This window comes from Lissotriton helveticus, chromosome 5_1 (assembly GCF_964261635.1).
Source record: "Lissotriton helveticus chromosome 5_1, aLisHel1.1, whole genome shotgun sequence".
Classification (NCBI taxonomy): domain Eukaryota; kingdom Metazoa; phylum Chordata; class Amphibia; order Caudata; family Salamandridae; genus Lissotriton; species Lissotriton helveticus.
Window position 1 is genome coordinate 1,727,594,630 of NC_136065.1, and position 24,934 is coordinate 1,727,619,563.

General features: G+C 43.2%; 1 protein-coding gene across 1 annotated transcript in view; it reads left to right on the forward strand.

The window, feature by feature from the left end:
- SCN4A (sodium voltage-gated channel alpha subunit 4) overlaps nt 1–24,934 on the forward strand; it is a 1,457,305-nt gene that overhangs the window by 479,966 nt on the left and 952,405 nt on the right. Inside the window, exons 4-5 of the mRNA XM_078644999.1 lie at nt 15,674–15,763; nt 23,281–23,409. Coding sequence (XP_078501125.1) covers nt 15,674–15,763; nt 23,281–23,409 — 219 coding nt within the window. The remainder of the gene's footprint in view (nt 1–15,673; nt 15,764–23,280; nt 23,410–24,934) is intronic.

Here is a 24,934-nt window from a genome sequence, read left to right on the forward strand (position 1 = left end):
CCCTGCTCGCGCGCCCCCTTGATTCCCAGCGGTCTGTCTCCTCTCTCTTGTGCCTGAATATGCTTTGGAAGACTTTGAAGCGCCTCTCCGGGGGTTCCCGTGCCTTCCCCAGTGGCGAGGCGTAACTGGGGTTCTTTGTCTTATGCGGAGAGGGGGTGGGTTTTGGTGTTGATGTCGTCTGCGCTGGTCTTGGCGGACCCGGCCTTCGGGGTGACTTGACTTAGCTTGACTCAGGAGACTCAGATCGCGGGTACCTCTAAGCACCTTCAGGTCAGTCTTCCATGCTGGCCGGTGTGTGCCCCAAGAGCCCCCCGTGCTCCACGGGTCTCTCTTTTGGGGACCCTACGGTGTCCAGGCTACAGTCCCTCTTTATGGACAGGGGTTTTAGTTTGGTGTGAGAAGCCCCCCCAGGGGGGTGTCCGTGACTCCATCTGCTGTGTTGCCTAGGGCCGTGTCTCTTAAGGCCTCCTTACGCCCTGTGCAGTTATCGGGTGGGCGCCATGTTAGGGTCAGGCAGGTCGGTGTATGCCTGTCTGGGGGGTGTCCACTTCTGCTTGCTCCCTTTCCTGCCCCCTGTCTGGTGGGTATCTCTTCAATGGGTTCCCGTACTCTGGGTCTCCACCCATCGGGGGCTACCCCGTAGGCGCGCCCCTCCCCGGGGGTTCGTTGCGTGGGGTGCCTAATGGTTGGGACAATCGCAGTCGGGCCCTTGGTGTCAGTGCATTGGCGATATTTGCGCTCCTGTGGCCAGGGTAAGCTTAATTATTTCGGACGTACCGCTCCGGTGTTCCGAGTCCCGGAGCCGCGAGGCTGCTTCCCATGCGTGGTTAGGTTAGGCTAGGCGGGTGTCATGTTGGAGTCAGGCACCAGTCCCGGTGATTGTCCTGCGGCACCTGACCACACTGAGGGTATGCTTAATTAGTGCGGAAGTACCTCTCCGGTGGTCCGAGTCCCGGAGCCTCAAGGTTGCTTCTCTGGGGTGGTTAAGTTACCACACCCATCCCGCACTTCACAGCTTCGTTGCAAGGCTTCTCTGATGTCCCGGGACCTGGTTGAGGCATACTGTCTACTTTGCGGGCCCCCACTGTGGCTGATGGATTACAATGGTTCGGCCCATGTGTGGAGCCTCAGCAATGTGCGTCCGCCATTGTGGCTAGTTAAGCCATGCCGCCCACCCATCCTTTGACTTAACATCGATCATTAAAGTAAGCCATCCTTCCACATTCTGATGTCCCTTTACTCTGCCATCCTTTCATCTGCACATCCACCTGTCCATCCACTTTCCCTTTTTCCCCCTTATCCATCTACCCACTGATACCTGCCTATCACCCTTCCTATCCTTCTTTCACCCTTCTTTCCATTCAGAATGACTTCCTTCATTTCCTTTTCTATTTACCCATCTTTCATTTCTTCCTTTCTCCCTCTAACTCTGGGAATGCTTTAGTGCCAACGGCACCTGGTATAACAATCTTTTTGGCACCCCATGCCGCCTCCTTGTATTCCCTCACTACACGGCAAAAGTGTCACCCATGTCTCCATAACTCCTCTCTCACTTACATTTCATTTGTTTACAAGCGCTGGTAAAGGCTGGCTTTACTAATCCACACAGCTATCCACATAAAATACAGATCTGTTCTTTGCAGCAGGCATGTTAACCATCTGTGCATCTTTATGGGGAGTCAAAACTGCCACTAGATAAACTCCAATCTCTCTCTCTCTCTCTACAAGGAACATTCATTTTCACTATTTTTAATTTTTTAGTTTTTTTACATTTAAGATTTATAGGCTATTAAATTCTCTTTTCATACATGCTCATAGCTGTTAGTGCATGTAATGTTATTTAGTGCCTCAGTAGAATATTAATAGAAGGCATATTAAGGATTGGCCTATGATATATATATACCTAGTTGATTTATTTAAATTTGCTTAGGGCGCAATTGTAATTACTGTACGCTGACACTTAAAGGCCTTACAGTCAAGTTAAAAACTAGAAATGGGAAAAGAAAATGCAATGAAAAACATCTGGGCCAGCCTACTAACAAGAACGGTACCTTTTTCCATCTGATGATCTTAAAGAGAAAGTAGAACAAATGTTACACCCGATGCCGTGAAAATATTAGGTGCAAAATCAAACAAGCATTGGCATAGCCAATAGCTCCCGCCTTTGGGACCTTATAAGTTTAGCCAATAATGCACAAATAAAGACACCGGGACAGAGACATATCTGTGATTCCGGCAGAATGCTGCCTGCAGCTAGGAGATGAGCAGCTATGAGAAAATGATAACAAAAGGCACCTTTTACCCGCCAGTTTGTTTCACATTGCAACTGACCCTTTTCCGTGTATCCCATCACAGCCTAGAAGGGTGATTCCGTGTGATTTTGTTGCGTTAGTACGTACATGAAATAGATGTTTTTTTCTCAGACTGCTTCTTATTTTCACTTGTTCTGCCACCGCATTCTGGTGAATTTGCGTGCACTTGGCGGCTTGATAAAATCCGATCCTCTGGGGCCCAGAATGTATCTGGTACCGTATATAGCACTATCTCAATTTTCATCAAAGATTGCAAAATAACTTGTTGGTTTGGGGGTTTACTGTAAAAAAAATCCACGTTGACGCCCCATTGACCATTGTGCCTTTTCTCCATGTTAAATTCTACCAAGTTTGAGCTGCCGAAATTTAACAGGGGAAGGGTATATGCTGTGTGGTCTTTATTGTACATTATAATTACCGGTTGCGATAAAGTCTGCTCAACTCATAATTGCAGTCCTTGTACTAACAAGGGTTTGCCCAGAGGCCAGAATTACGAGGCCCACTTGCCACTTATAATCAGGGCCTAATAGGTGACAATCTGCACCACAAACCTCTGAAGCCAAAGTTGCAGAATTTAGCCTTTCTCTCCCCCAGACTTCCTGAATAACATTTTGCATAAGAGACCAAACTGGTAAAGAAATCTCTCTGATATTATGCATGGCTTGAACCAGGTTAATCTGAGGTCATCTTTGTCAGGATGTCATTCTCCAACATATTTTACTATTTTATTGTGCATTGTTTCATTGTCTTCATTGCATCAACAACACAAGTGTATGACCATAGCAGATATTTGTTTTCATTCCTGCAAATGTGGGTATCAGCCTACTCTTATTTAACCTGGTCACGAGTCTGTACCAGAGGATGACATGTTTTCTAACTTTAAACAAATACATGAAGGCATGACCCTTTTGTTTTGCTGTTCTGTTCTAATCCAGACAGGAAGAAAAGCCCCATAGAGACCATAAACCACACAAGACTTCACAATTTATTAAAGAGATTAGCTCGGTTTAGTTTGCGCACTAATGAACGGTCACCGAAAGTGCTTTGGTTTGAAAATCTAAACGGCAACAGAATGTAAAAATATTTCTCATTCATTTTTTTTTTAGGTTCAATAAATGTTATTATCACGTTGCTGGGGCTGTTTTCAGGTGTTTTACTGACATACTAGGAAGTTGATAATAATAGTTTTTTTTACTGGGGCTATATATTTATAAAATCGCCTGCTGTGGAATGACAAAGTTCACGGTTCATCTGAACTTTTGAACTCAAACGAATGTTTGATTCAGCAAAACAACTGAGTGAACCTAACGCCGAGTTTTCAAAGTTGAAATCCAGCTTTTGGGCTTTTGTCCGGGGCAATCCGGAAGGAAAGTTTTTATTAATGCTGTAAAAACTACCAGTTTAATAACACAGAGGGAGTTGAGGGTGGGTCAGTGGAACGAACACCTTCGCATTTCTGAAATACTACTGCTGGTGAGCGCGTTCGTTGAACTTTACCTGACCCCGGGACACTGGCTTCCCCGGGACAAGTTGTAACAGAATGTATTGTGACGAGTCCGACGCATTCTCTCTTATTTCTACTGCTTCGGGGTTGGGAGTTCACAAATCACTTTTTTTAACGAGATATTTACTAATCTAGTACATGCACTGTAATAAAACGAGAGGTATTTCATGTCCTCTTACATATTTTATTTTTGAAGCTTGAAGCCTTTTTGGCACGTTTGTAGTTTACGGATGCCCATCTAATAACAAGAGCAGCCACGCAGCCGCGAAAGGAATGTCAGGAATGCAGCTAGCACCCGGCCGCACTGCTGCTCGCTCCCGAGCACTCTAGGCCAGGGGACAGACAAGGCGGGACATGCACCCGCCTTGGATCAATTGCACGCTATCTTTCTTTAAACGACAAGTGCACAGGGCATTTGCGGGTTAATAAAAAAAAGCACACACACATGTGTGATCAGAGTTCAAAAACCCTTACTAAATGCCTCACAGGTCAGCGCATGCACGCTGGCTCAAGGGATCTAAAATTAAATCCTTGATTTCCAGTGAGCCTTTAGTTTCGTCTGCCCAAATATCTGTTCTTGATGATACCCCAAGTTAAACCACCCAAGCTTGAGCTCAAACCAATCCTCAAATTCTCCTTGCACCTACAATACTTTGCTCAAATCGTTTTTTACCTTTGGCCACATGCTACCAACTTATCACTGAGCCTAGTAAGAGTCCTGACAAAAATTACCAGTCTGTAGGGCCAGATGAGATTAGAATATAGATAAAAGATCTTTGGTAAAATATCACTATCATGAAGACAGAAATTACGGACTTAAGATCTAAGGTCTATTTACTAACAGAGTCCCATCTACCTATGTCATTAAAGGTAGGATGTGTGGAGGGGCGTGAGTGAATTTTTTAAACGCTGGAGGGGGGCACTCCTCAATCTGATAATTTATCAAATAGGTTAACTCTTTGTGTTCAAAGAGGAGTGCTTCCAAGCTTCTTACATCTTGCTAAGAGTCAAAGTAGGGAATTTCAAGTATATTCCCTTGGGTATAGCCAAGTGAAACCCCCATCATATGAAGCAGACTCACATACTGCCCACTTGTTTTCCATGCAAGGAAATATTTTATGAGAAAAAAGTATGCTGTCCGGTATAGATCTCTTAAGAAAATAATCAAACTTCTACTGTTCCGGATTTGCCTATGCCACATTCATGAAACCACTCAGGGTAAAGTCTAAATACTGGCACTTTTACTTTTACCAGGAACATCTATATAACAAGTATACCTAGACTTTAAGCACATGCTAGGTGAAATGAGGCCTCCTTGGATAATGAAGTCATACATTGGATTAGAGTTGTCCGGAAATGCTACAGTGTTTTTCATTTAGATATAATTAGGGCTACATGACTGCCATCTGTAGTTAATTACCTAGGGCCCCATTACGATGTCAGGCAGACAAATGGAAAACGGGTCTGACCGCCAGAGGTGCGGCAGTCCCGCGAGGCCAATTAGGATGAGACTGCCACCCTGGCAGTCGCATCCAGCATCTATATCATTGCGGTGGGCGGTGCTGTGAGCAGCACCCACCGCAATGATAAAATGGCATGGCGTGCATTGCCATGCACAACGTGACAGGCACCGCACGCTGCATGCCACCTTGTGCGTGACAATGAAGGGGGGTACCATAGGTACTCCCCAAGTGCAGCCACCCAACCCTCCACTCCCCTGAGGGCCCGCAACAGGCCCCCAAAGTGATTTAAAGTATGCCTTTCCATGGTGAAGTCGCCGCCATGGAAAGGCATACCCACTGTCAGCATCATAATATGGATGGCGGTGCCTGCAAGGCACCACCACCATATTGTAGGCCTTCTCCGCCCAGATTGCAAACCGGCGGAAAAGCGAAAAACTGACTTTCCGTCCGCCGCGGTACCCCCTGCCATGGCAATCTGGCAGGGGTTAATGTAGTTGGGAGTTGTGTGTGCAAAGAGGGTTGCTCGACCCCAGCCCTTGACTCCTATGTCCCTAATTGATTGACTGGAGCCAACAAGGAACCATGTACCAGCTGGACCAGCAAAATCTAAATTATTTACAAAGGACACTGTTTATGATCACAGCATCGTTGACACAACTCGGCTAGTGATTCATTCTGACCAGGCTCAAAGATTTAGTCCTGTTACAGAAACATCTTCCATCCAAACTTCACTGTTCCCACCTAATAGGGAGTCTTTATCATAATCCCAGAGAACCCCAGTCATATTCTAGAATACAAATAGGAATTGCTCAGTATTCTCTTGGAATATTATGGGACTTCAGAGCAAAAAAGGCACAAGAAGGACCTACATTGATACTGGGGATATCATCGTGTTCTAAGAAACCTGGGAAATAGAACCAAAACATATGCAAGGATTTCAAACTTTCTTTGTCCCAGCCCGAAGGCCTTTGGCTGGTAGATTATTGGTTGGACTCGCCATAGGGTTCAGTATTACCCTTCAATGTCTTGTGAGGAACTAACTATTGATTACCCACCTGCTTGGGTTAGAAATTTTGTTTAGGAAAAGTAAAAAATATTTCTTGTACAATGTTTATGACAGAAGTATTACAAAGGCGTCTAAGTCCCCAGTATTAACTCTACTGCGAGATCGTGTCATTTTCATTTCATTTCATGAAGCTTTATTTGGTTCATAAAAACAATGACCATAAAAGCACACAAGCAAAATGTGTAACAATATAACAAATACAGGATTAAAAAAGACGAAAGTTTTTAAAATATCATGCTTTTTCTAGACTGGATAGATTTATGTATAAAAGTAGCAATATAAAAACATTTGTCCGCAGAGTTCATATTTTAATCAACTTCATTGCATCATTCACATTAAAAATACCATACTTTACAAACAACTGTTTTAAGTAAACAACCCTATGATTTAAAAATAGCGTGCAAATTAGCATAAAGTGCAGGGTGCTTTGTTTAGAGTGCCCATCACATGGGCAAGGGCAACAGGATGCTTCTTTAGGTGAGGGAAGGCCACCAAAACGTGAGCCGTTCCGAATCGAAGTCTAGTTAAAACAAATCTATGGGCTGGTCTGGTTACCAGGCTCAGATACTGTTGGAAGCCTTCACTTCCAATGTATTTATTGTAAAGATGGACTGTAGTAAGGCAACCATTAGCTACCTGATGTTTTCGGGCTCTATGCAACATAAAAATATTTTTTATGTCCTGTTTAGAAATATTTCCAGCAGAACACGGGTCTGTCAGTATGTTGAGCCCATATATAATCTGAAAACTGTCTACAACATACTTAAGCCAAGGTATCTTGGTCCAATTATCAAGGTTTAGACAGTCCTTAATGGCAAGTTGACTAAAAACTGTCTCTTCCTTACCCCAAATAGCTCACCAAAGCATTAGGGGCCTTAGCAAGATAAGGTCACCCAGATAAGCAACCCCAACTTCCCTGTGAATCAAGTCGGTTGGGGCTGAAGTAGGTAAACAAAGAAGTTTTCTCAGGAAGATATTTTCTTCCCTTTGTAAAGAACCTACATTGGTGTGGCCCCACAATCCTGCCTCATATAGTGCAATAGAGACACTCCTTGCCTTGTAGATCTGCATCATGTCCCTGATGCGCCTATCACCGATCTTAGAGGCGAATTTAAATATGCCATAGGCGCTTTTTACCATCTTAGACCTAACGTTTACTAAGTCCTGTGACCAGCTACCATCATGTGAAAACATAATACCTAAATAACAAAATTTTTCCACCTGCTGAACTTTCACCCCTTCTATAAAAAAGGCATGGTTTCTGTTGGTTCTAACCCCACAAATCATAATATGGATTTTATTTTTATTGATCTGCAGCTTCCTCTCTGCTATAAAATCAGAAAACCGATCCATCAGGCGCTGCAAACCTATAGGAGTCCGTGAAAGGAGCACGGCGTCATCTGCATAATGCAGAACTCGCACACTGGACCCATCAACCTGAGGAGCATTGGCCTTAACTGCTTTCAGGGCGGGGTCTACGCCGTTAATAAATAAAGAAAATAACAACGGGGCGAGGACACTGCCCTGTCTGATTCCGCGCTTTACATGAAAATTTGGGGTACACTCCCTGTTTACCCCATAGCGCACGCAGGTCTGCATTTTGTCATATAGTCTAGCTAAGAAGAAGATAATTTCCTCTGGTGCTCCAAGCTCTAACAAAACTGGCCATAGAAGGGAGTGGTCGACCAGATCAAATGCACTGCTTAGATCGGCAAAGCAAAGATATAAATTACCAGGCTTAGCCTTGATATACTTGCCAATTAATAGATCTAAATTTAGGCATTGATCCAGTGTCCCACGGCCCTTTCTAAAGCCATATTGGGAGTTCACAAGGATCCCCTTCTCATTGGCCCAGTCTTCCAACCTGGACAGCAGCACTCTACTCATGATTTTCACCGATGAATCGAGCAAGCTAATTGGTCGATAATTACATGCTGCTGACTTGTCCCCCTTTTTATAAATTGGGACAATAATCGAATCTCCCCAGGTAGGTGGAATCAAGACTGTTACTGCTGCGTCGAGGACTAGGGTAAGTATAGGGCCCCACAGCAGCGGAAGGGCCTTATAGACATCGATGGGGACTCCATCAGGTCCCTGTGCCTTGCCCCCCTTACTGGCTCTTATACTGCACTCAACCTCTCCTAAAGTGATATTTAATGGGGCTATAGGCCAGTACCTATGCTCTACATTGTTCGAGCCACTAGCTTGAAATATGGCTGAAAAATGGGAGACCCATGCTTCGCTACTGACATTGGATGACAGGTGCGGAATTTTATCATCTTTAAGAAAGGTGGAGTTAACTGTATACCAAAACAGACAGCTATCGAAAGTTTCTGCTGCCCGTGTTAAACTGTCCTACGCTTGTTCCTGCAGTTCTCTCTTCCTTTTAGAAAGTGCCATTTTGTAATCATGTCTCAGGAGTGTGACTTGATTCTTATCCCTAGGTCTAAGAGCTAAAGCCTGCTTCAATTGGGAAAGGAGGGTTGTACAGGCATGGTCAAACCAACCCTTAACATGAGTGGTCCTGCCTGGCCTGTTTGCTGTAAATATGGTATCAATAATTTTATTAATATTAACAAAATGATTGACAGTAGAAACAGACACAATTCCCGCTATCAGGATGGCATTAATATCTACCATGGATTTAGATATAATTATAGGAATTACTATCGATGATTTTTCCCCTTTCCACCTTAGCATAGTCCCATTTTCTCTATGGGGCTCCATATTAACTAGGGTTCTTGACACCCGCTGATTTCTACACTTCCAAGTGTCTATTCTCATTGCAATACAGTTATGGTCACTTAAAGTGGGTACCTCTATTACCGTTGTCAAACAGTGTGGTATAAGGCTAGAGGAGACCATAATATGATCAATATGGGATTTGGTATTCCTCCCTGTAAAAGTGGGGATAGTTAGGCCATTAGCATCTTTTGCAGGCTGCACCAATTCTAAATCGTAGGTTGTCATAATATAATTAATTGCCTCCCCCGAGGTATTATGGGGGAAGTGTGGTGTATACTCATCACTATTGTTTTGTACCCCACATGCCCTTGAAAAAGACAATGGACAAATTGGAGAATTAAAATCGCATAACCAAATATAAGTAAAATTACATTTTTCTTCTGCTACAAGCTTCATGAGAGCACTTTCCAGTTCCTCTACATTATGCCGCGAATTATTAAATAAATTGTTATAGAAGTTTATTAAAAGTGCGTCTGGGCCTTCCTTCAACTGAACCCATAAAATTTGGGAGTGAGTTCCAACTGTTATATGTTTTACAACTAACAGCAATAAATCCACAGATAAAAGAAAGAGCAAACCTCCCTTTGCTCTACCGTGTCGGGACTCTAAGGCATCTAAGCTATAACAAACAAATCCATCAAAGCTGGGTTTTGTGATGCACCAAGTTTCTTGGAGACATAAAATATCATATGACCTGATCATGTCCTCCCACCCGAGCTTTTTCGCTTTAGTTGCCCAGCCGGCTATGTTCCAACTAACAATAGAGGTGCGCCCTATGGTATAATTTTTGTGTTTCTCTTGGACACTGTTATAATTAGCACCATATACATGGGGATCGACCACAATTGTACCAGCATTATGGTCCTCAGCACGTAATAATTGCTGGTTATTCACCCCGTCTCTCTAACATGGGCAGATACTAGCCCACTTTCAATTATCGCTTTAGTGGAATTATCCCAGCTTCGCTCTGAGTCTATGCTTGTCCCACCTAAATATTTTTCTTGGGCATTAAGAGTTGTGCTCAGCAAAGGCCCAATACCCTTTAGGGGTCAATCATTCTGATCCAGAGAGCTCAGAGCTTGGTATCTGTTCTGTATTGGTACCTCAAAAGCTGGACAAGAGTTGGGGGTGAAGGGCCTATCTCTTTTAGTGGCAGGGGGTATCTTACTAAGATGATTATAAAAATACTTCAATGGCCACACCAATACCTCGTTCTCGTTCGGAGTTAGAGAGGCTGCTCTAAGCAAGACAGTTGCGACATGCTGTGGGTATTTAAAATTAACAATCACACAATCACCCCTACAGGACTTTCTAGAGTTGCCAATCCATTGTACCCTTCTAGTTGTTAAAATTTGGTGAGAGTAGGTGGTTGGGAACCCACAGTGCCTGTGTAACCGTGAGACAGTTTTATTCTTGAGCAAATCATGTGATTCCAGAGGGGATTGATCCAGATTAAAATCTAGAGCGGGAACGTTAGTAAGGACAACTACATAGGGTGCACAATCTGGCGGGAGATTAATAGAACGACTTTTCTTGGGTATTAATACTCCAGGCATACTTACAGATGCCCCTGTTAACTTAGGGGTTTGGCTTACCACTGGCGGGTCTGGTATAACTAATTTGTTTAGACCAGGCCCCCCAGCAGGCGGATTCAGGACAGTAACATTACATGGTACACCCCTCTCTTTAGACCCAAGACTGTCGATCTTGCCAGTATGTACATCTAAAAGTCTACCTAGTCTAGACACTTCAACTGTAAGTAAGTCTATTTTGTCCATCAGTGGTTTAACAATAGTTTCAAGTTTTCCCTCTAAAATGCTAGCTAATAAATCTGATTGCTCAGTGGTAAAATTAACAGCATTGTTCTTATTTAAAGTCTCATTGACGCCAGCAGTGTTCTTTGGTGTGTTATCGACTCTTCTCTTGGTGTTATTGCCCCCACGCTTAGTTTGTAGTTTTCTACAGGCCCTCATAGTTCTCAGGGCCGTTGATCGGCGTGGCGGGATATCGTCAGAAACTTCGGGAGAATCCTGATTAGGGGCCGGTGTTACTGGTAATTCTGTTAGTATGACATCGGGATCACAATTTGCGTCCACAGCTACTTCAATATCGGCTATGGAAGTTGTAGAAGGTAAGTCAGGTTGGTTCTCCCGGCCCAGCGACTTTCTCCGGTCATTACTAATCTTATTTACCACTTTGACTAAATAATTATCCATAGTGGATTTATTTTTGGACATTTTAACAGCCGGTAGTTGATCCCAGAGGCTATGGGTATGTAGAGTGCGGATAATTGATGACAGAAAATACTGTTTTTAATCCGCACAGGTACACCAGAAGCGCACAAAAGCACTATGTTAAAAATAATGTCATGTAAAAAGTCTTTGTTTTAAAACTTACTGGTTAGTTGATCACAACAGCCAAGAGGGGTTGCCCAGCCCAGCCTCGTCCTGCCCCGGACTGCCACAGACTGCCCGCCCTTTGCCCTGGCTTAGCCCGGCGTCGCCCGCGCGCGTCCCACGACGCGGGAGAAGTGCCACGCCTATGAGCGCCTCCGGGCGCGGAAGTGGGCGGGGTGAAATGAGCAGGGAGACCTGGGGGCTGTAGTCCCCCCCTCGGCGGCCGCGTGTTGGTTTTAGCGGCGGCGGGGGAGACTTGCAGCTGGTTTCAAAGCCCCCGGGTTAAGCAACGAGGTAAGGAAAATGCCCAGCAGCCTCAAACAGCGGGTCCGATTTTGCTTCCAGGATCGTGTCATAAAGGTTAGCAAAGAGGCAGCTGTTATAGTCGGTGGTGATTTTAATGTAGGCGTTGAGCGATCAGCTCTTCTAAGGGATATTCCTGCTGAGGAAGACCAATCTTGGGGAATTCCGCAACCCCTAGGCCCTTGTGTATCACCTTTGGCTAAGGTGGCCCTACAAATGATAGATCTTTGCTTATGTAGCCACATGAGAACTTGCAATGGCCGAACTAACTCTGATTTAGTGAGGAACCCTACTTTTAATCGGAACACTTACAGGTCATATTGACTATATACTTTTGGATTTAAACTCCTGGTATAAACTTATTGACATGGAAATCATCCTAAGGTTTGAGAGCGATCACTTCTCATTGCATCTTACCCTTTTTTAGCAATTTAGATCACCTAGCTTTGCACCTACGACTCCCTGGTCAGGACCTATTTGTAACTAACAATCAGAAGAATGTAAAGTGGGAGGATGTCGCAAATAATGAGGATATCGATGTCCAACTGTATCATGCCTTGGCACCACTTTGTGTGCTTTTGCTGATCCTGATTCCCAACCTCATATTGTTATGGATTTTCATTGCCAGTGTTTTGAGATCCTGAAAAACTAGTTTATCATGAGCTCCTTCTATTAGGAGTAGGCCATCGACTACTAACTCTACGTGGTATAATAAAGCTTATAGGACAGCTTAGAGTCTCTTAAAGCTATGAATTGCGGCTCTTCACAAGAGATCCAGATTGCTAGAGCCAATTACAAAGTAGCTCAAAAGAAGGCCAGAGTAACTTTGGATACTGATGCACGGGAGAATATCCTGGTAGCTGTTCGATCTGGCAATCATGCAGCTTTTTGGAACATGATTTGTCATGGTGCAAAAAAGAAAATAACATGACCAGGGAATAATATTCTCACTCAGGACTGGGACATCCACTTTCAAACTTTTTGCAGCTATGATTCCAGCAGTTCTCTTACCGCTATTGATTGGGTATCTAAAGAGGCTGGCCCTAAATACTCTAGCGAGAAGTACCCCACTTGAACAGGAATTTGAAGATGATATAGGCTCTTTTATTCCATTGCGCCAACTAATCGTGCCATTAGATTGCAGAAAGCGGGAAAGACTCCTGGGCCGTAAAGATTCTAATGGATCGTTTAAAATCAGAGTTCGCATTTTGGGCCCCTTATTTAAATGGCATTGCCAATGCTATTATGGCCTGTGCCCAAATCCCAGCTAACTGGTGAAGACTCTGTAAATTATCGACAAGTGAGCCTAATTGATGCAGCCCGGAATATATTCTGCAAGAAAACTTTGGATTGCCTCTTATGGATAGAAGATAATACAATTATTTCCCAGTTTCAAGCAGGATTTTGCTCCAAAACAAGCTCAGTGGGGCAAGTTTTCGCATCCCAACTTATGAGATGGAAAGAGGTTGATATTAGAGGTGGTAGGTGCTACGGGGCATTTGTCAACCTATAAACTGCATTTGCTATGGTCCCCCCAAAAAAGGCTCGGTCGTAATCTAAGAGATCTAGTACTTCCACCTTCCCTCCTGGATATTGTAGTGCATTTTTATGCTGACACCTATATCCAAATCAGATGAAGAGCTAATGGGGAAACAACTGATCAAATAAAAGTCGCCAAGGGGGTTTGGCAGGGATGCATTCTGGCCCCCACACTATTCTTTTCATAAAAGGTATGTAGACTTCCTGCTGGACTTTGAAAATGACTGGCCAGTCTCAAGTAGCATAAAAACTCCAGCCTTACCGTTTGTGGATGACACCTTGCTAGTGTCTAAAACACCAAAAGGAATAAAGACCTTGTTAGCTAGATTTAAATAGTTTTGCATTAATAATGGCCTAGATTTTAATACCAGCAAAACAATGCTTATGGTATTTCGTCCACTGAGGCACCTCAAAGTTTTTGAAGGCGACACTTAAACCCCCCCCCCCACCCCACCACCCCTCTAATGCACCCCACTAGTTTTCAAACAAGACTTGGGTATGCAATCTATGATTCTCAAAGTAAGACTTAAACCAATTTTGTTCTGGTTGACCACTGACCTTGAACCCTAGAGTGTATGTTTTAGAGATATCCTGGATAGACAAAGGGAGTGGAGATACCACTGTGGCTAAAGTATGTAAAGCAGGCAGTAGCCTCCCCGGGTTTGATTATTTTCTGAATTAATGCAACTTCTGTTACTACTTCCATTAAAATTGTGAAATGTATCTATTGCGAGAATGAGGAGAGGAAAGTGATTCATTCAATAAATGCAGGCTCATAAACAGATAGATTTTCAGAGATAAAACCAAGGGGCATATTACCAAGGGCGGGCGATACAAATATCACCGCTTTTGCCTCAGTTTTTTGGGCGCAAAGTGGCGATAATTATATTGCATTATTTACAAGGACACGCTAGTGCGTGTTTCCTTGATTTAGCTCCTGTTTTTCACACGCCTTGTCTCGCATCGATAATGTGATGCAAAGTAGGCGTGACTGTGAAACAAACATGGGAAAATATCGCAAAGGCAGCTTCGGCCACACTCCTCCGTCAGATGTTGGTTCCGCGCTCCTGGCCGCGTTGTATACAGACACCCATGACGCCAAACGCCCCGTTTACCTAACGCCACGCCCACACGCCATTGCGCCTCTCGCAAGCCGCGATAAAATCACTGTATGCATACGCCAATGCCCCAACGGATTACTTTTCCCCTAACGTTCTTTTCCCCCCCTAATGTATATGGTGTGGTGCTCTATAGCCTATGTCCATCTCCTGGACCTCCCCTTTCCAACGCTGGATTGGGTGTTGTGATTGGTGGTGTACTTCTGGAGTTTACCCGCCTCAAAGGTTCACAGTTCTCGCTTTATAATAGTAGTATAGATATAGATATAGATATAGATATAGATATAGATATAGATATAGATTCCAACTAGCTAGGCCTGATATAGGATCCTTGCCAGAACAATCTGGTTGGAAGGAGCAATAACGGAGGACCGTGTTTTTATTAGAGAAATCCCATTAGTGTTTGTTCAAATGTACCTAATAATGCACTTTAAGAAAATGATAACTATGAGATTATATTATTTTATTCGAGGCTAGAAGAACTCGAACTTATTCTTAATAGATCTAATAAAGGTTGCTGTTAGACCCATTTTAAAAATATTATATATGCAAGATTAGTTCCTTAAAACAAGAAGCACTTTTGAGTTTTCGAATATTAAGTCATTTTTTAGGATGAGACTATTGAAGTTTGTCTGACTGTACTCACTAAAGCACTTTATCCTGTTTTATATCTGTTTTTTCTTATGTATGTGAAGTTGTTTTAAATGTATTACTGATATGTTGTCTGGTCTGAATTTTTAAATGTCTTATATATTATCCATATATTTAGGTTTGTATTTGTAAATTGAATACGTTGCTTTTAGGGTTTCTGACCGAAATAAGGTGTTTGAAACTGAACTGAAAACTGAATCCACAAAGAAACCCAATCCCACTGTACCTGCTAATGCGGGGGTTCACCATGCCAAGACTCTCCTCTGTCTCTTTAACTATCACTCATCTCTGTCTCACTCTCTTTCTACCTTCTTTCATTTGCGGTCTTATTATCTACATTTCTTCTGTTTCTGTCACAGGTAGCAGTGACAACCTTTGTGGAGAATACAAGTTCGACATTATCTCTGTGCAGATCAGCCTTCCTATAAATTAAATATTTGTTTTTGCTGTTGTAGTAGACTGGAGTGTACTGTGCTTGCATTTTAATATGTGTATGTTGTTTATATGCTCTCTGTGCGTTTTTCTCTGCACCTGCTCCACATACCAAAACAACCGTTTACCTTAACTTTGTTTTACATTGTTCAGCTTGTTCATCATGATTACAATTCTAGCAAATTGCGTGTTTATGACGTTGAGTGATTCACCGCCTTGGGCAAAAAACGTCGAGTAAGTATTCATCAAGAAAATGCGCATGAACAAAAATAGGAAACGGTTTTGTGCTATGTGCTATGTTCTAGTCACGGAACATTAAGATAAACCAACAATTATGACCTGACATTCATTAGGGATGAGGAAACCAAAACAGTTTACATAGATAAACCACAGATTAAAGGAAGACTTAGCAGAGGCCACAGATTATAGAGCCCATGTTTTTGCATTTCTATTATGTTCATGAAAGAAACCATATAGCTGTGGGGTAGTGTTTACGGTATTAAATTCCCTAAAAAAAATGCGTTCTCTCAGGCCCTCATTGCGAGTGGTGGTATTTCTTTCAGATTGTTAAATTCAGGTAGGGGACCACTATGGACCGCTACAGATATCCCAGTGTCTCTCGACCTGATAATTCTGGGCCGAGAGACACCAGGCAAGGATTGTTGAGTGCAGATCCACAGCCTGTGGAAGTGCTGGATGGGCAGGGGATGTGGGAGGGAGTCCAGCCCAGCACCAGGGGCGGCTCTAGGCTCATGGTGGCCCTGGGCAGGGAGCGTAGGTAGGGGGCCCCGGAAGAAGGGGTCCGGGCGGGGCGGAGCGCGGAGGCCAGTGAAGAGGGGGGAGGAGGAGGGGGGGGATCAGGGTGTTTGGAAGTGGAACAGAGCCGGAGGCCGCCAAATCCCTGCCAGGGGCCGCCACGCAAATATGTATCCATCCTCAGAGCATTATTATATTAAGGATCTATATTGGCGTGGTGGCCCCTGGGATTTGGTGGCCCTGTGCAGGTGCATAGCTTGCACATGCCTAAGGCCGCCCCTGCCAGCACTCTCCTCACTCCTATAGCATCACAGGATGAGCAGAAAATGCACTTCCCAGTCTGTCCTTACTCTGCTTATAGCAGTCATAAAATGTCAACAGATCTGTTCCAGAAATTGGGAAAACCCGCATTCCTGGCCCTGCTAGTTTCTTTCCATTCTTGGAACAAATTGTACAAGTACTGGGCAATGCCAGGCTGAATCGAATATCTGGCACCAAAATCAAGCAAACTTGTAATGAGGGCCTCAGAAGGGTGTTGTTGTCTCTGTATCAGAATTCACATAGGATCAGAAACACTAGTGAGATAGAATCTTTGACGCATGTATTCTCCTTAAACAATCCTCTGTGCACCCGCCCCCAGCCCCCTGCTCATTGCATCATATTTTTTAGTTGGGCACACCATAGTGCCTGTCGATAAATCTGAGACTCACCTATTGCATTGCAAATGCTTGTTGTTTACAAGTGCCTCATGCTCTGGTGGCTTAGTGGACTAATGCGTCCGCTGCAGGGGCCTGTGTTCAACCTCATTGTCACAGTTTTTTTGTTGTTGCTCTAGCCCTGCTCCCCCACTGACCCCTCCCCCAACGGTACAGCCCTCGGTTACAAACCACGCTGTAAATTTGGCCCCTGAGAGAACGTTTGTGAGTACCCATGATCCACAACATGGATAACAGCAATTTCAGATCTTCCCTTATGCTAAGGGGAACAGGCCTAACTTTTTGTACCATTGGTACAGCATTCTTCTTGAGTTTTATGCCATGCTCGAAACCCTTTACTTTCCAACTGCATCTTTAAAAACTTCTGCGTAAGATCAAACAAAGCTGTCCACTACCTCTTCCTCTTTATCCAAAAAATGAATTTCTGTTGGAAGTGGTCCTAAAACGATTGGAGGATCTTGCCCTTGGCATAGAATAATAACGAACAGCGCAAGATCCTTCCATCCTACAATATCTCTCCCATTAACTGCCACATATACTTTTGTTCTTATAGACCTGCCCAGACACTCCACATCACTCCAAAAGAAACCTAACAAATGTATGTCTTGTTCCTCAAAAGCCTTGGGATTGATATCAGGTGCCGAAAAGGTGTACTTTTTTAGACCAGAATTTGTAGAATGTGTGATCCGCAAGTATGGAAACTAGCGCTCCAGAATCAGCCATTACAACAATAGATTTTCGATCAATGATGGTATCCACCAGCGGCCCTTTAATTTTCCTCTGTAGACAATCATCAGAATATGGAAGATCTACCGTAAGCAATAAGTTATCAAATTTAGCACTGCATTCTTGTACATCACACTCATGACTATCCAAGTTTATATCAGAGACCTTTACTCTATTAAAACTTGTAGTCCCAGTAGAGGTTCCCCTGCACACCCCTTGAACGTGCCCAAACCGGCAATGCAAGCACTTCTTGCCAATGGCAGGGCAATTAGCATTGTTGCCTATGCGATTTCTTGAACCACAGTGGAAACAGACCAATTGTCCTCTACCAGGTTGAATTTTTTGATACTTTTTTCCACCAAGTTGTTTTGAACTAACTGCACAACCAATATTTTCATCAGATACATTATTCACAGCGACCTGTGATGCATGGTTTGACAGCACCTTAGAGGTCACTATGGACCTTTCAATGCTCTTATTAAACTGGGATTGCGAGTGGTCAATAAACACTCTTGTATTTTTTTTAAGACAATAAAACACAACCTGATCACGAATGTAGATGTCTGATCACGAAAGTAGATGTCTACATTAGCTCCAAATTCACATTTCTCAGCTACAACTCACAATGTAGCAATATAGTCTGCTACTGATTCCTCAAAAGATTGTTGGCACATCGCAAAATTGAATCTCTCCTAGAGCACGCTAGAGACATCAGATTATTGTTTTTTCATACGTTCCTTGGCTTACAAGTAGACGTTCCAGGGAGTGTCATTGGATAATAGAGCAAGAAAATGAGGAAGATTATCAAAAACTCTTTGCCCAGCCACCCCCAAATGGTTAATTAATAAAGCCATCTTCCTGGAGGCCGAAAAAGCATCAGCATCAATGGCTGTCAAGTTGTTCTCAAAATTACAAAGTCACTCTGACCACTTTATATCCGGTGTGCCTGCTCTCTGTAAGGAGGGCAGCGGTTGGATTACTCCTTGACTGCTTGCCATAAAGACAAAACACAGTTAGATATTATAATAATCATATATAACTTAAAATAAATCTTGATGCGATGATAATGTACTGGGTAAAAAGAAAAAGATTAAGGTGTGCAAATCACCGATGCAGGTGTTGCACTTAATGACAGCTGATAGAATCACTGACGAGTGACTGTGAGCAAAGATGAAGATTACAGGTGTGCAAATCACCGATCCGGGTGTCGCACTGAAAAGCAGGTATGTGGATCACCAAAATATAGCGCGTGCACAAATTACGTTCATTTCCTGACACGAGAAGGTATTAGGAAAAACAAGATCCTGAATGAATGCTGACCGCCGGTGAAGCAAAGAAACAGCCTTCACCAAGATGGCTGTTGTGCGTGTGACATCTTCGCGCTTGCAGGAGGGAAAGTGCCACGAGGCAGACGATCCTGTTGCGCAGCAGCGTTCAGGCTTAGGATCTCCAGAGATGACGAGCGACGACAATGTCACCTGGAAGGTTGACATTGAAAGGCACACTCCCTGAGCCGATACAGTGCAAGGTATGTGCGCAAGGCAGCGTGAGCCAGGCAGGCAGGGGATTCAAAATTTGCAAAAATACGTGACAAGAATTTTCAATTCTATTAAGGACAAGGAGGCGACGATTATGCTATTCTCATTTCTTTAATAGAAATGCCCAGCAGCCAATGAAACAAGTAAAAAACCACAATACCCATGAACACTAGGGTAACAACCATAGAGACCATAGTATATAAGGCCATGCAGAGTGTCTCACTTCCTCTTTCTTTGGTGAGAAAACAGTTCAAGTAAACCGGAAATCCAAACGTGGAAAGTCAGTTAAGGAACCATCGCCAATCATGGATGACCAAGGAAAAACAATCCAGGATGCAGGCAACTGAAGAACACTGGATCCACAATCCCAGAATAAGCAGGCTGGAAAGACCAGGCACCCTCGAAGACCTTTACTTGGGATCAGATCCTGAAAAGAGATATAAAACCGTAATACACATCCCGTGCAAAATGAGCATAGAAAGAAGGGGGGGTAGAAAAAACAAGGGATTTGCATAAATCCAACCTCAACTATACATCCAACTTGCTTACAGCAGTAATAAATGTAAAAGAAAAAACCATGGGTGGGATAATCCTCGCCTCATTGTCCTTAATAGAATTGAAAATTCTTGTCACGTATGTTTGCAAATTTTGAATTCTATTTCAGGACAGGAGGCTCCGATTATGCTTGTTTAAAGCTGATCCACCACTACAGAAGCAACATGAGCAATAGGTTTGTAGTAACCTGCATGGGACGAGCTTTCACCCCAGGCAACTAGTGGACAGTATTCCCTATGGGGAATTTATTCGAATCAAAAGAAACTGTTCAAAAGAAATTGATGCGGAAGACAAAATTCAAGAAAGTAAAAACAGATTCAAAGCACGAGGATACAATGAACGGGTACTCAAAAAGTGTAAAAAAAGAGCTGATCAAAAAACCAGAACTGAAATATTAATGGAAAAATCGAAAGACACGACAGAGAAAAATACCCCGCGATTCAAAACAACCTATAGTAAAGAAAGTGGAAGCATAGTAAACAAAATGAGAAAATATTGGCATCTGATCTCAGGGGATCCTGATATCGGGGAATTAGTAGGCAACAAGCCTACGGTCACATATAGAAAAAACATCTCTTTAAAAGATATGCTGGTCAAAAGCCACTTCCAAACTAAACAAAAAACAGACTGGCTCACAAAACAACAAAAAGGATTTAAAGCATGCAAACCATGTAAAGCCTGCAAGATAGGCAAGAACATGACAAACATTCAGGAACAGAATGGGAAAATCATGGCAATCGAAGAAAACATAACATGTACTTCAAGATTTGTCATCTACATGATCGAATGTAAGTGCGGAAAAAAGTATATCGGAAGCACAACATGCATGCTAAAAAAGCGTATCTTGGAGCACATACGTGCTGTGAAAAATGCGAACATGGCCTATGCCACCGCCAAACACATGATGACATGCCAAAAGGGTGACTGGAGAGCAATGTGCTTCTACGAAATCAAAATGATACCAGAAGGGAACCGTGGAGGTGATCGAACTCGAAGATTACGTCAAGCTGAATCGCGACTCATCATTAAATTCAGAACTAAACAGCCGGCTGGCATCAACAATGATGAAGAACTTTATGTTCATTTGGAATAAGCGACCCCAAAAGAAAACTTTGAACTGGAATCGATATAGGATGGGTACTATACCATTACTGCAGTAATATTGACGAACTGATAATAGGATGAGGGGTACCAACCCAGAATACTATGACATTGAACACGATGATACTCAAATAAGAAGCGCACTTGTCTTTCTGTTTTGTGTAAAAAATGCGGACTTTTTTGTGATACTACATATCCCACAATGCCACTTAAGGGCAGAGGTGGGTATATAAGTAGAAACTAAAGAGGGACTTACCGACCGTGATCAAAGCCTTGGTGGCTGAAACGCGTTGGTGGGGGAGAGTTTGCTAATAAATTAAGCAACAAGCCGTTTGGTGTGCCGCATCCTTTGTTTTAAAATATATATATATATATATATATATATAAATATATTTATATTTATATATCTTTACCAATGCTCCCACGAAGACCCCGGAAAGCAGTAAGTGGCACACCCAAGCTGAAACTGTGTCCTTTAATCATTGCAGCAGCACTCCCTTCATATTCCCAACGCGTTTCGACAGTACGTCTTGATCACGGGATTTGGCAGATACAGGAACTCCTCACTCCCACAGGATCTAAATGTATGCAAAGAAAATAAGCGTCATTGTTGCAATGCATCCTGGGCAAGGTAGTTAAAAAAATGTCACGATCATGGGGGTCAATATGCTGCAATCAAATTTTTTCAAGGGTTCGGCTTGTTCCACCACGGGCCCACAATCATATTGGCCCTAGGTAGACCCTCAAACGCGCCAATCCGCGGTGACTCACACCACCCGTCTGAGAATCCGCGGGCAATGTGATGTCGGTTTGGCGGAGGCGCCAACTTCTACCGGCTCTGGGCTGTGCTGCGAAATATATCTTTACCAATGCTCCCACGAAGACCCCGGAAAGCAGTAAGTGGCACACCCAAGCTGAAACGGTGTCCTTTAATCATTGCAGCAGCACTCCTTTCATATTCCCAACGTGTTTCAACGGTTCGTCTTGATCACGGGATTTGGCAAATACAGGAACTCCTCACTCCCACAGGGTCTAAATGTATGCAAAGAAAATAAGCGTCATTGTTGCAATGCATCCTGGGCAAGGTAGTTCAAAAAATGTCACGATCATGGGGGTCAATATGCTGCAATCAAATTTTTTCAAGGGTTCGGCTTGTTCCACTACGGGCCCACAATCATAATGGCCCTAGGTAGACCCTCAAACGCGGCAATCCGCGGTGACTCACACCACCCGTCTGAGAATCCGCGGGCAATGTGATGTCGTTTTGGAGGTGGCGCCAACTTCTACCGGCACTGGGCTGTGCCGCGAAATATATCTTTACCAATGCTCCCACGAAGACCCCGGAAAGCAGTAAGTGGCACACCCAAGCTGAAACTGTGTCCTTTAACCATTGCAGCAGCACTCCCTTCATATTCCCAACGCGTTTCGACAGTTCGTCTTGATCACGGGATTTGGCCCTAAATTTTCTTGAGGGGAGAGCCTCCCAAAGCCCCCTTTGTAGTGGTCAGGCTGACTCACTGCACTTGGTGTGCAGTGTATGGGGACTGGTCTGAAAACATTTGCCAGGGCTGCTTTGGGTTTCCACTCTGGCCTTGGCAGGAGCAGGAGCCTTGTACTGCGAAATAAAACTACCCTTTAAAAGTTAATCACCAACTTTCCCATTACCTTTTTCCTTTTTTTGCAAACTCTTTCAATATAAAATACTAAAATCCTTAGTAATTCGAGTGTTTGTTTTGTGTGCACATGTGTTTATTTTTTTCGATGTACTCTTAATGTTCCAAATTTATTCAAAAAGTAGTGCGCCTGGAGGCACTTTAACAGAGTGGTGGAGAAAGGGGGTGAGGCCACCAAAAACCTTCAGCAAACACACTGTGTGAGACTTGCTGGAGGTAACAGGAGGGGTAATTGGCTCCCTAGGTCACTCAATAGCCAAGGGGACTTCATACCCCTAATAGTAGTGTGCCAGGAGGCACATTTGCAGAGTGGTGGAGAAAAGGGGAGTGGCCTCAGTAATCCTGCTGTGTGGGACTTGCTGGAGGTAATAGATGAGGTGGTTGGCCCCCAAGGACGTCCTTGGTAGAACATTATACTGAGGAATTTGCATTTAAAAAACCTTAGAAATTCACTTAATAAACCAAAGGTTACAGAGATGTTATAGTTAGGCTCAGGTTTTAGTCATACAAAACGAGAGAAAATCAGCAGTTATAGTTAGCGGAGCTAACTTTAACTCACATCACCATAATACACTGCTTATGACCTCACATATTACATAAACTTGTGCATGTTTTTCAGAACCAAAGAAAATTTATTTTCTCAAATACATGCCTTTTCTTACTTTACTCCTCTGCTCATATTTCAGGTACATGTTTACTGGAATCTACACCTTTGAGTCTCTGATAAAAATTTTGGCAAGAGGATTTTGCATTGATAGCTTTACATTCCTACGAGATCCATGGAACTGGCTCGATTTTAGTGTCATTCTTATGGCGTAAGTAAAAAGTAGACATGTTTTGTAATGGGGCTTGAGCATGGAAAACAGAACAGTCTAACAGTGATATGTGTGAAAGTTTGTTTCAAAGTTTTAATAATTAATAAAGTTCCTCCCTCATGTGAGAAATCTTTATTGCTTACCTTATAAATATCGATTTGGGCCTTTGATACATTTCCCTAGATGTTTGGTTGGTATGAGAATGTTAGCATCATCCTCTTTGATCACCTTGAACCATAAGGAAGGTAGCTCCTGGATAGGCTAGATCACAAACACAATCAAATGATGCATGGGAGTGTGTCCTCGAAGGCTCAACTTGGGGTTAAGAAATGTGAGAAAATGTGGTGTCCAAGGAATTGGGTGAAATTTGCAAATATTCCTCTAGTAAAATTTGCCTTACTAAAGGACAAAATGCTCTTTTAAAGCCTCAATTTCCAGAATTGTTTTTAGCAAAATAAGTGATAAACTTATTTGGAAGATTTCAGTAAATATGATGCTGATGCGATCATTCAAGTTGCACCCAAATCAAAAGTAAATCAGTAAGAATTATCTGCCACAAATCTATTTTTAGAGATTTGTTTCTCCTGAAATTGCATTGTGGAAACTTCAACATAGGCCATGGGATGCGCATAGGCTTTCTGACATACTTTAGGTAATACCTTTGCTGGTTAGGAGTTTTTAGTTGAGGGGCCTTTGTTAGTGTTAACCAATCATTGATCAGCCGTAGCCCGTGCAAGTAAGAGCGGTGGTGCAGTGGGGCCGGGTGGGGTCAGGGGAGGGAGATTTCAACAGACGATGACAAACTAAGTACTTATTTAATTTTCCCTCATCATTGTCCGTCGAAATCCCCCCTCAACCTACCTCACCCCTCTTACCTGCACGGGCCGTGGCTGTCTTTGATTAAGCCTATTTATTTGTGGGAAGCCTTTGTTGCCTGGTATTCACCTTCATTTAAACTGCCGAGTGGAGGTGAAAACACCTCAACCCCAAATTTGGATGGTATGAGTCACAATCATTTCCTTTGGTCTGGAAATAAGGGATTGACTTAAGGGTTCTCCCTTTGTCCAGGTCTGAAAGCGCCTTCCCTCTTGTTCTTATTTGGGGAAAGGGAGATCATGTAAGTACTCTGGAGTAGCAAACTCTGGAAGCCATGGATGAAGCAGCAGCAGTAGGAGTCACCCAACTGTGCTACAACCTCCCTTATCAAAGGCTTTAACTTATACTAGGATTGGACCCTTACTTGTTGCTCAGTGTAGAGCAATTTTCATTCTCTATCTAGGTCCTGTGACTCTGCTTCTGATTTGTGTCCCTGAACTGAGAATTCCCTTATCCCATGTAGGATAACAAGCAATCATGTTCAAATACAAATAACTAGAGACTGGAACTACCTCCACAAAATGGTATTGTATTGGTAGAATATGAATCTCTGTACCACACACACCTTATATCTACAATAACATTTCTTGCGGATCTCCAGTGTCTCCTTGCTACATCTAGACTTAATACAGTGCAACTGTGAGGTAAC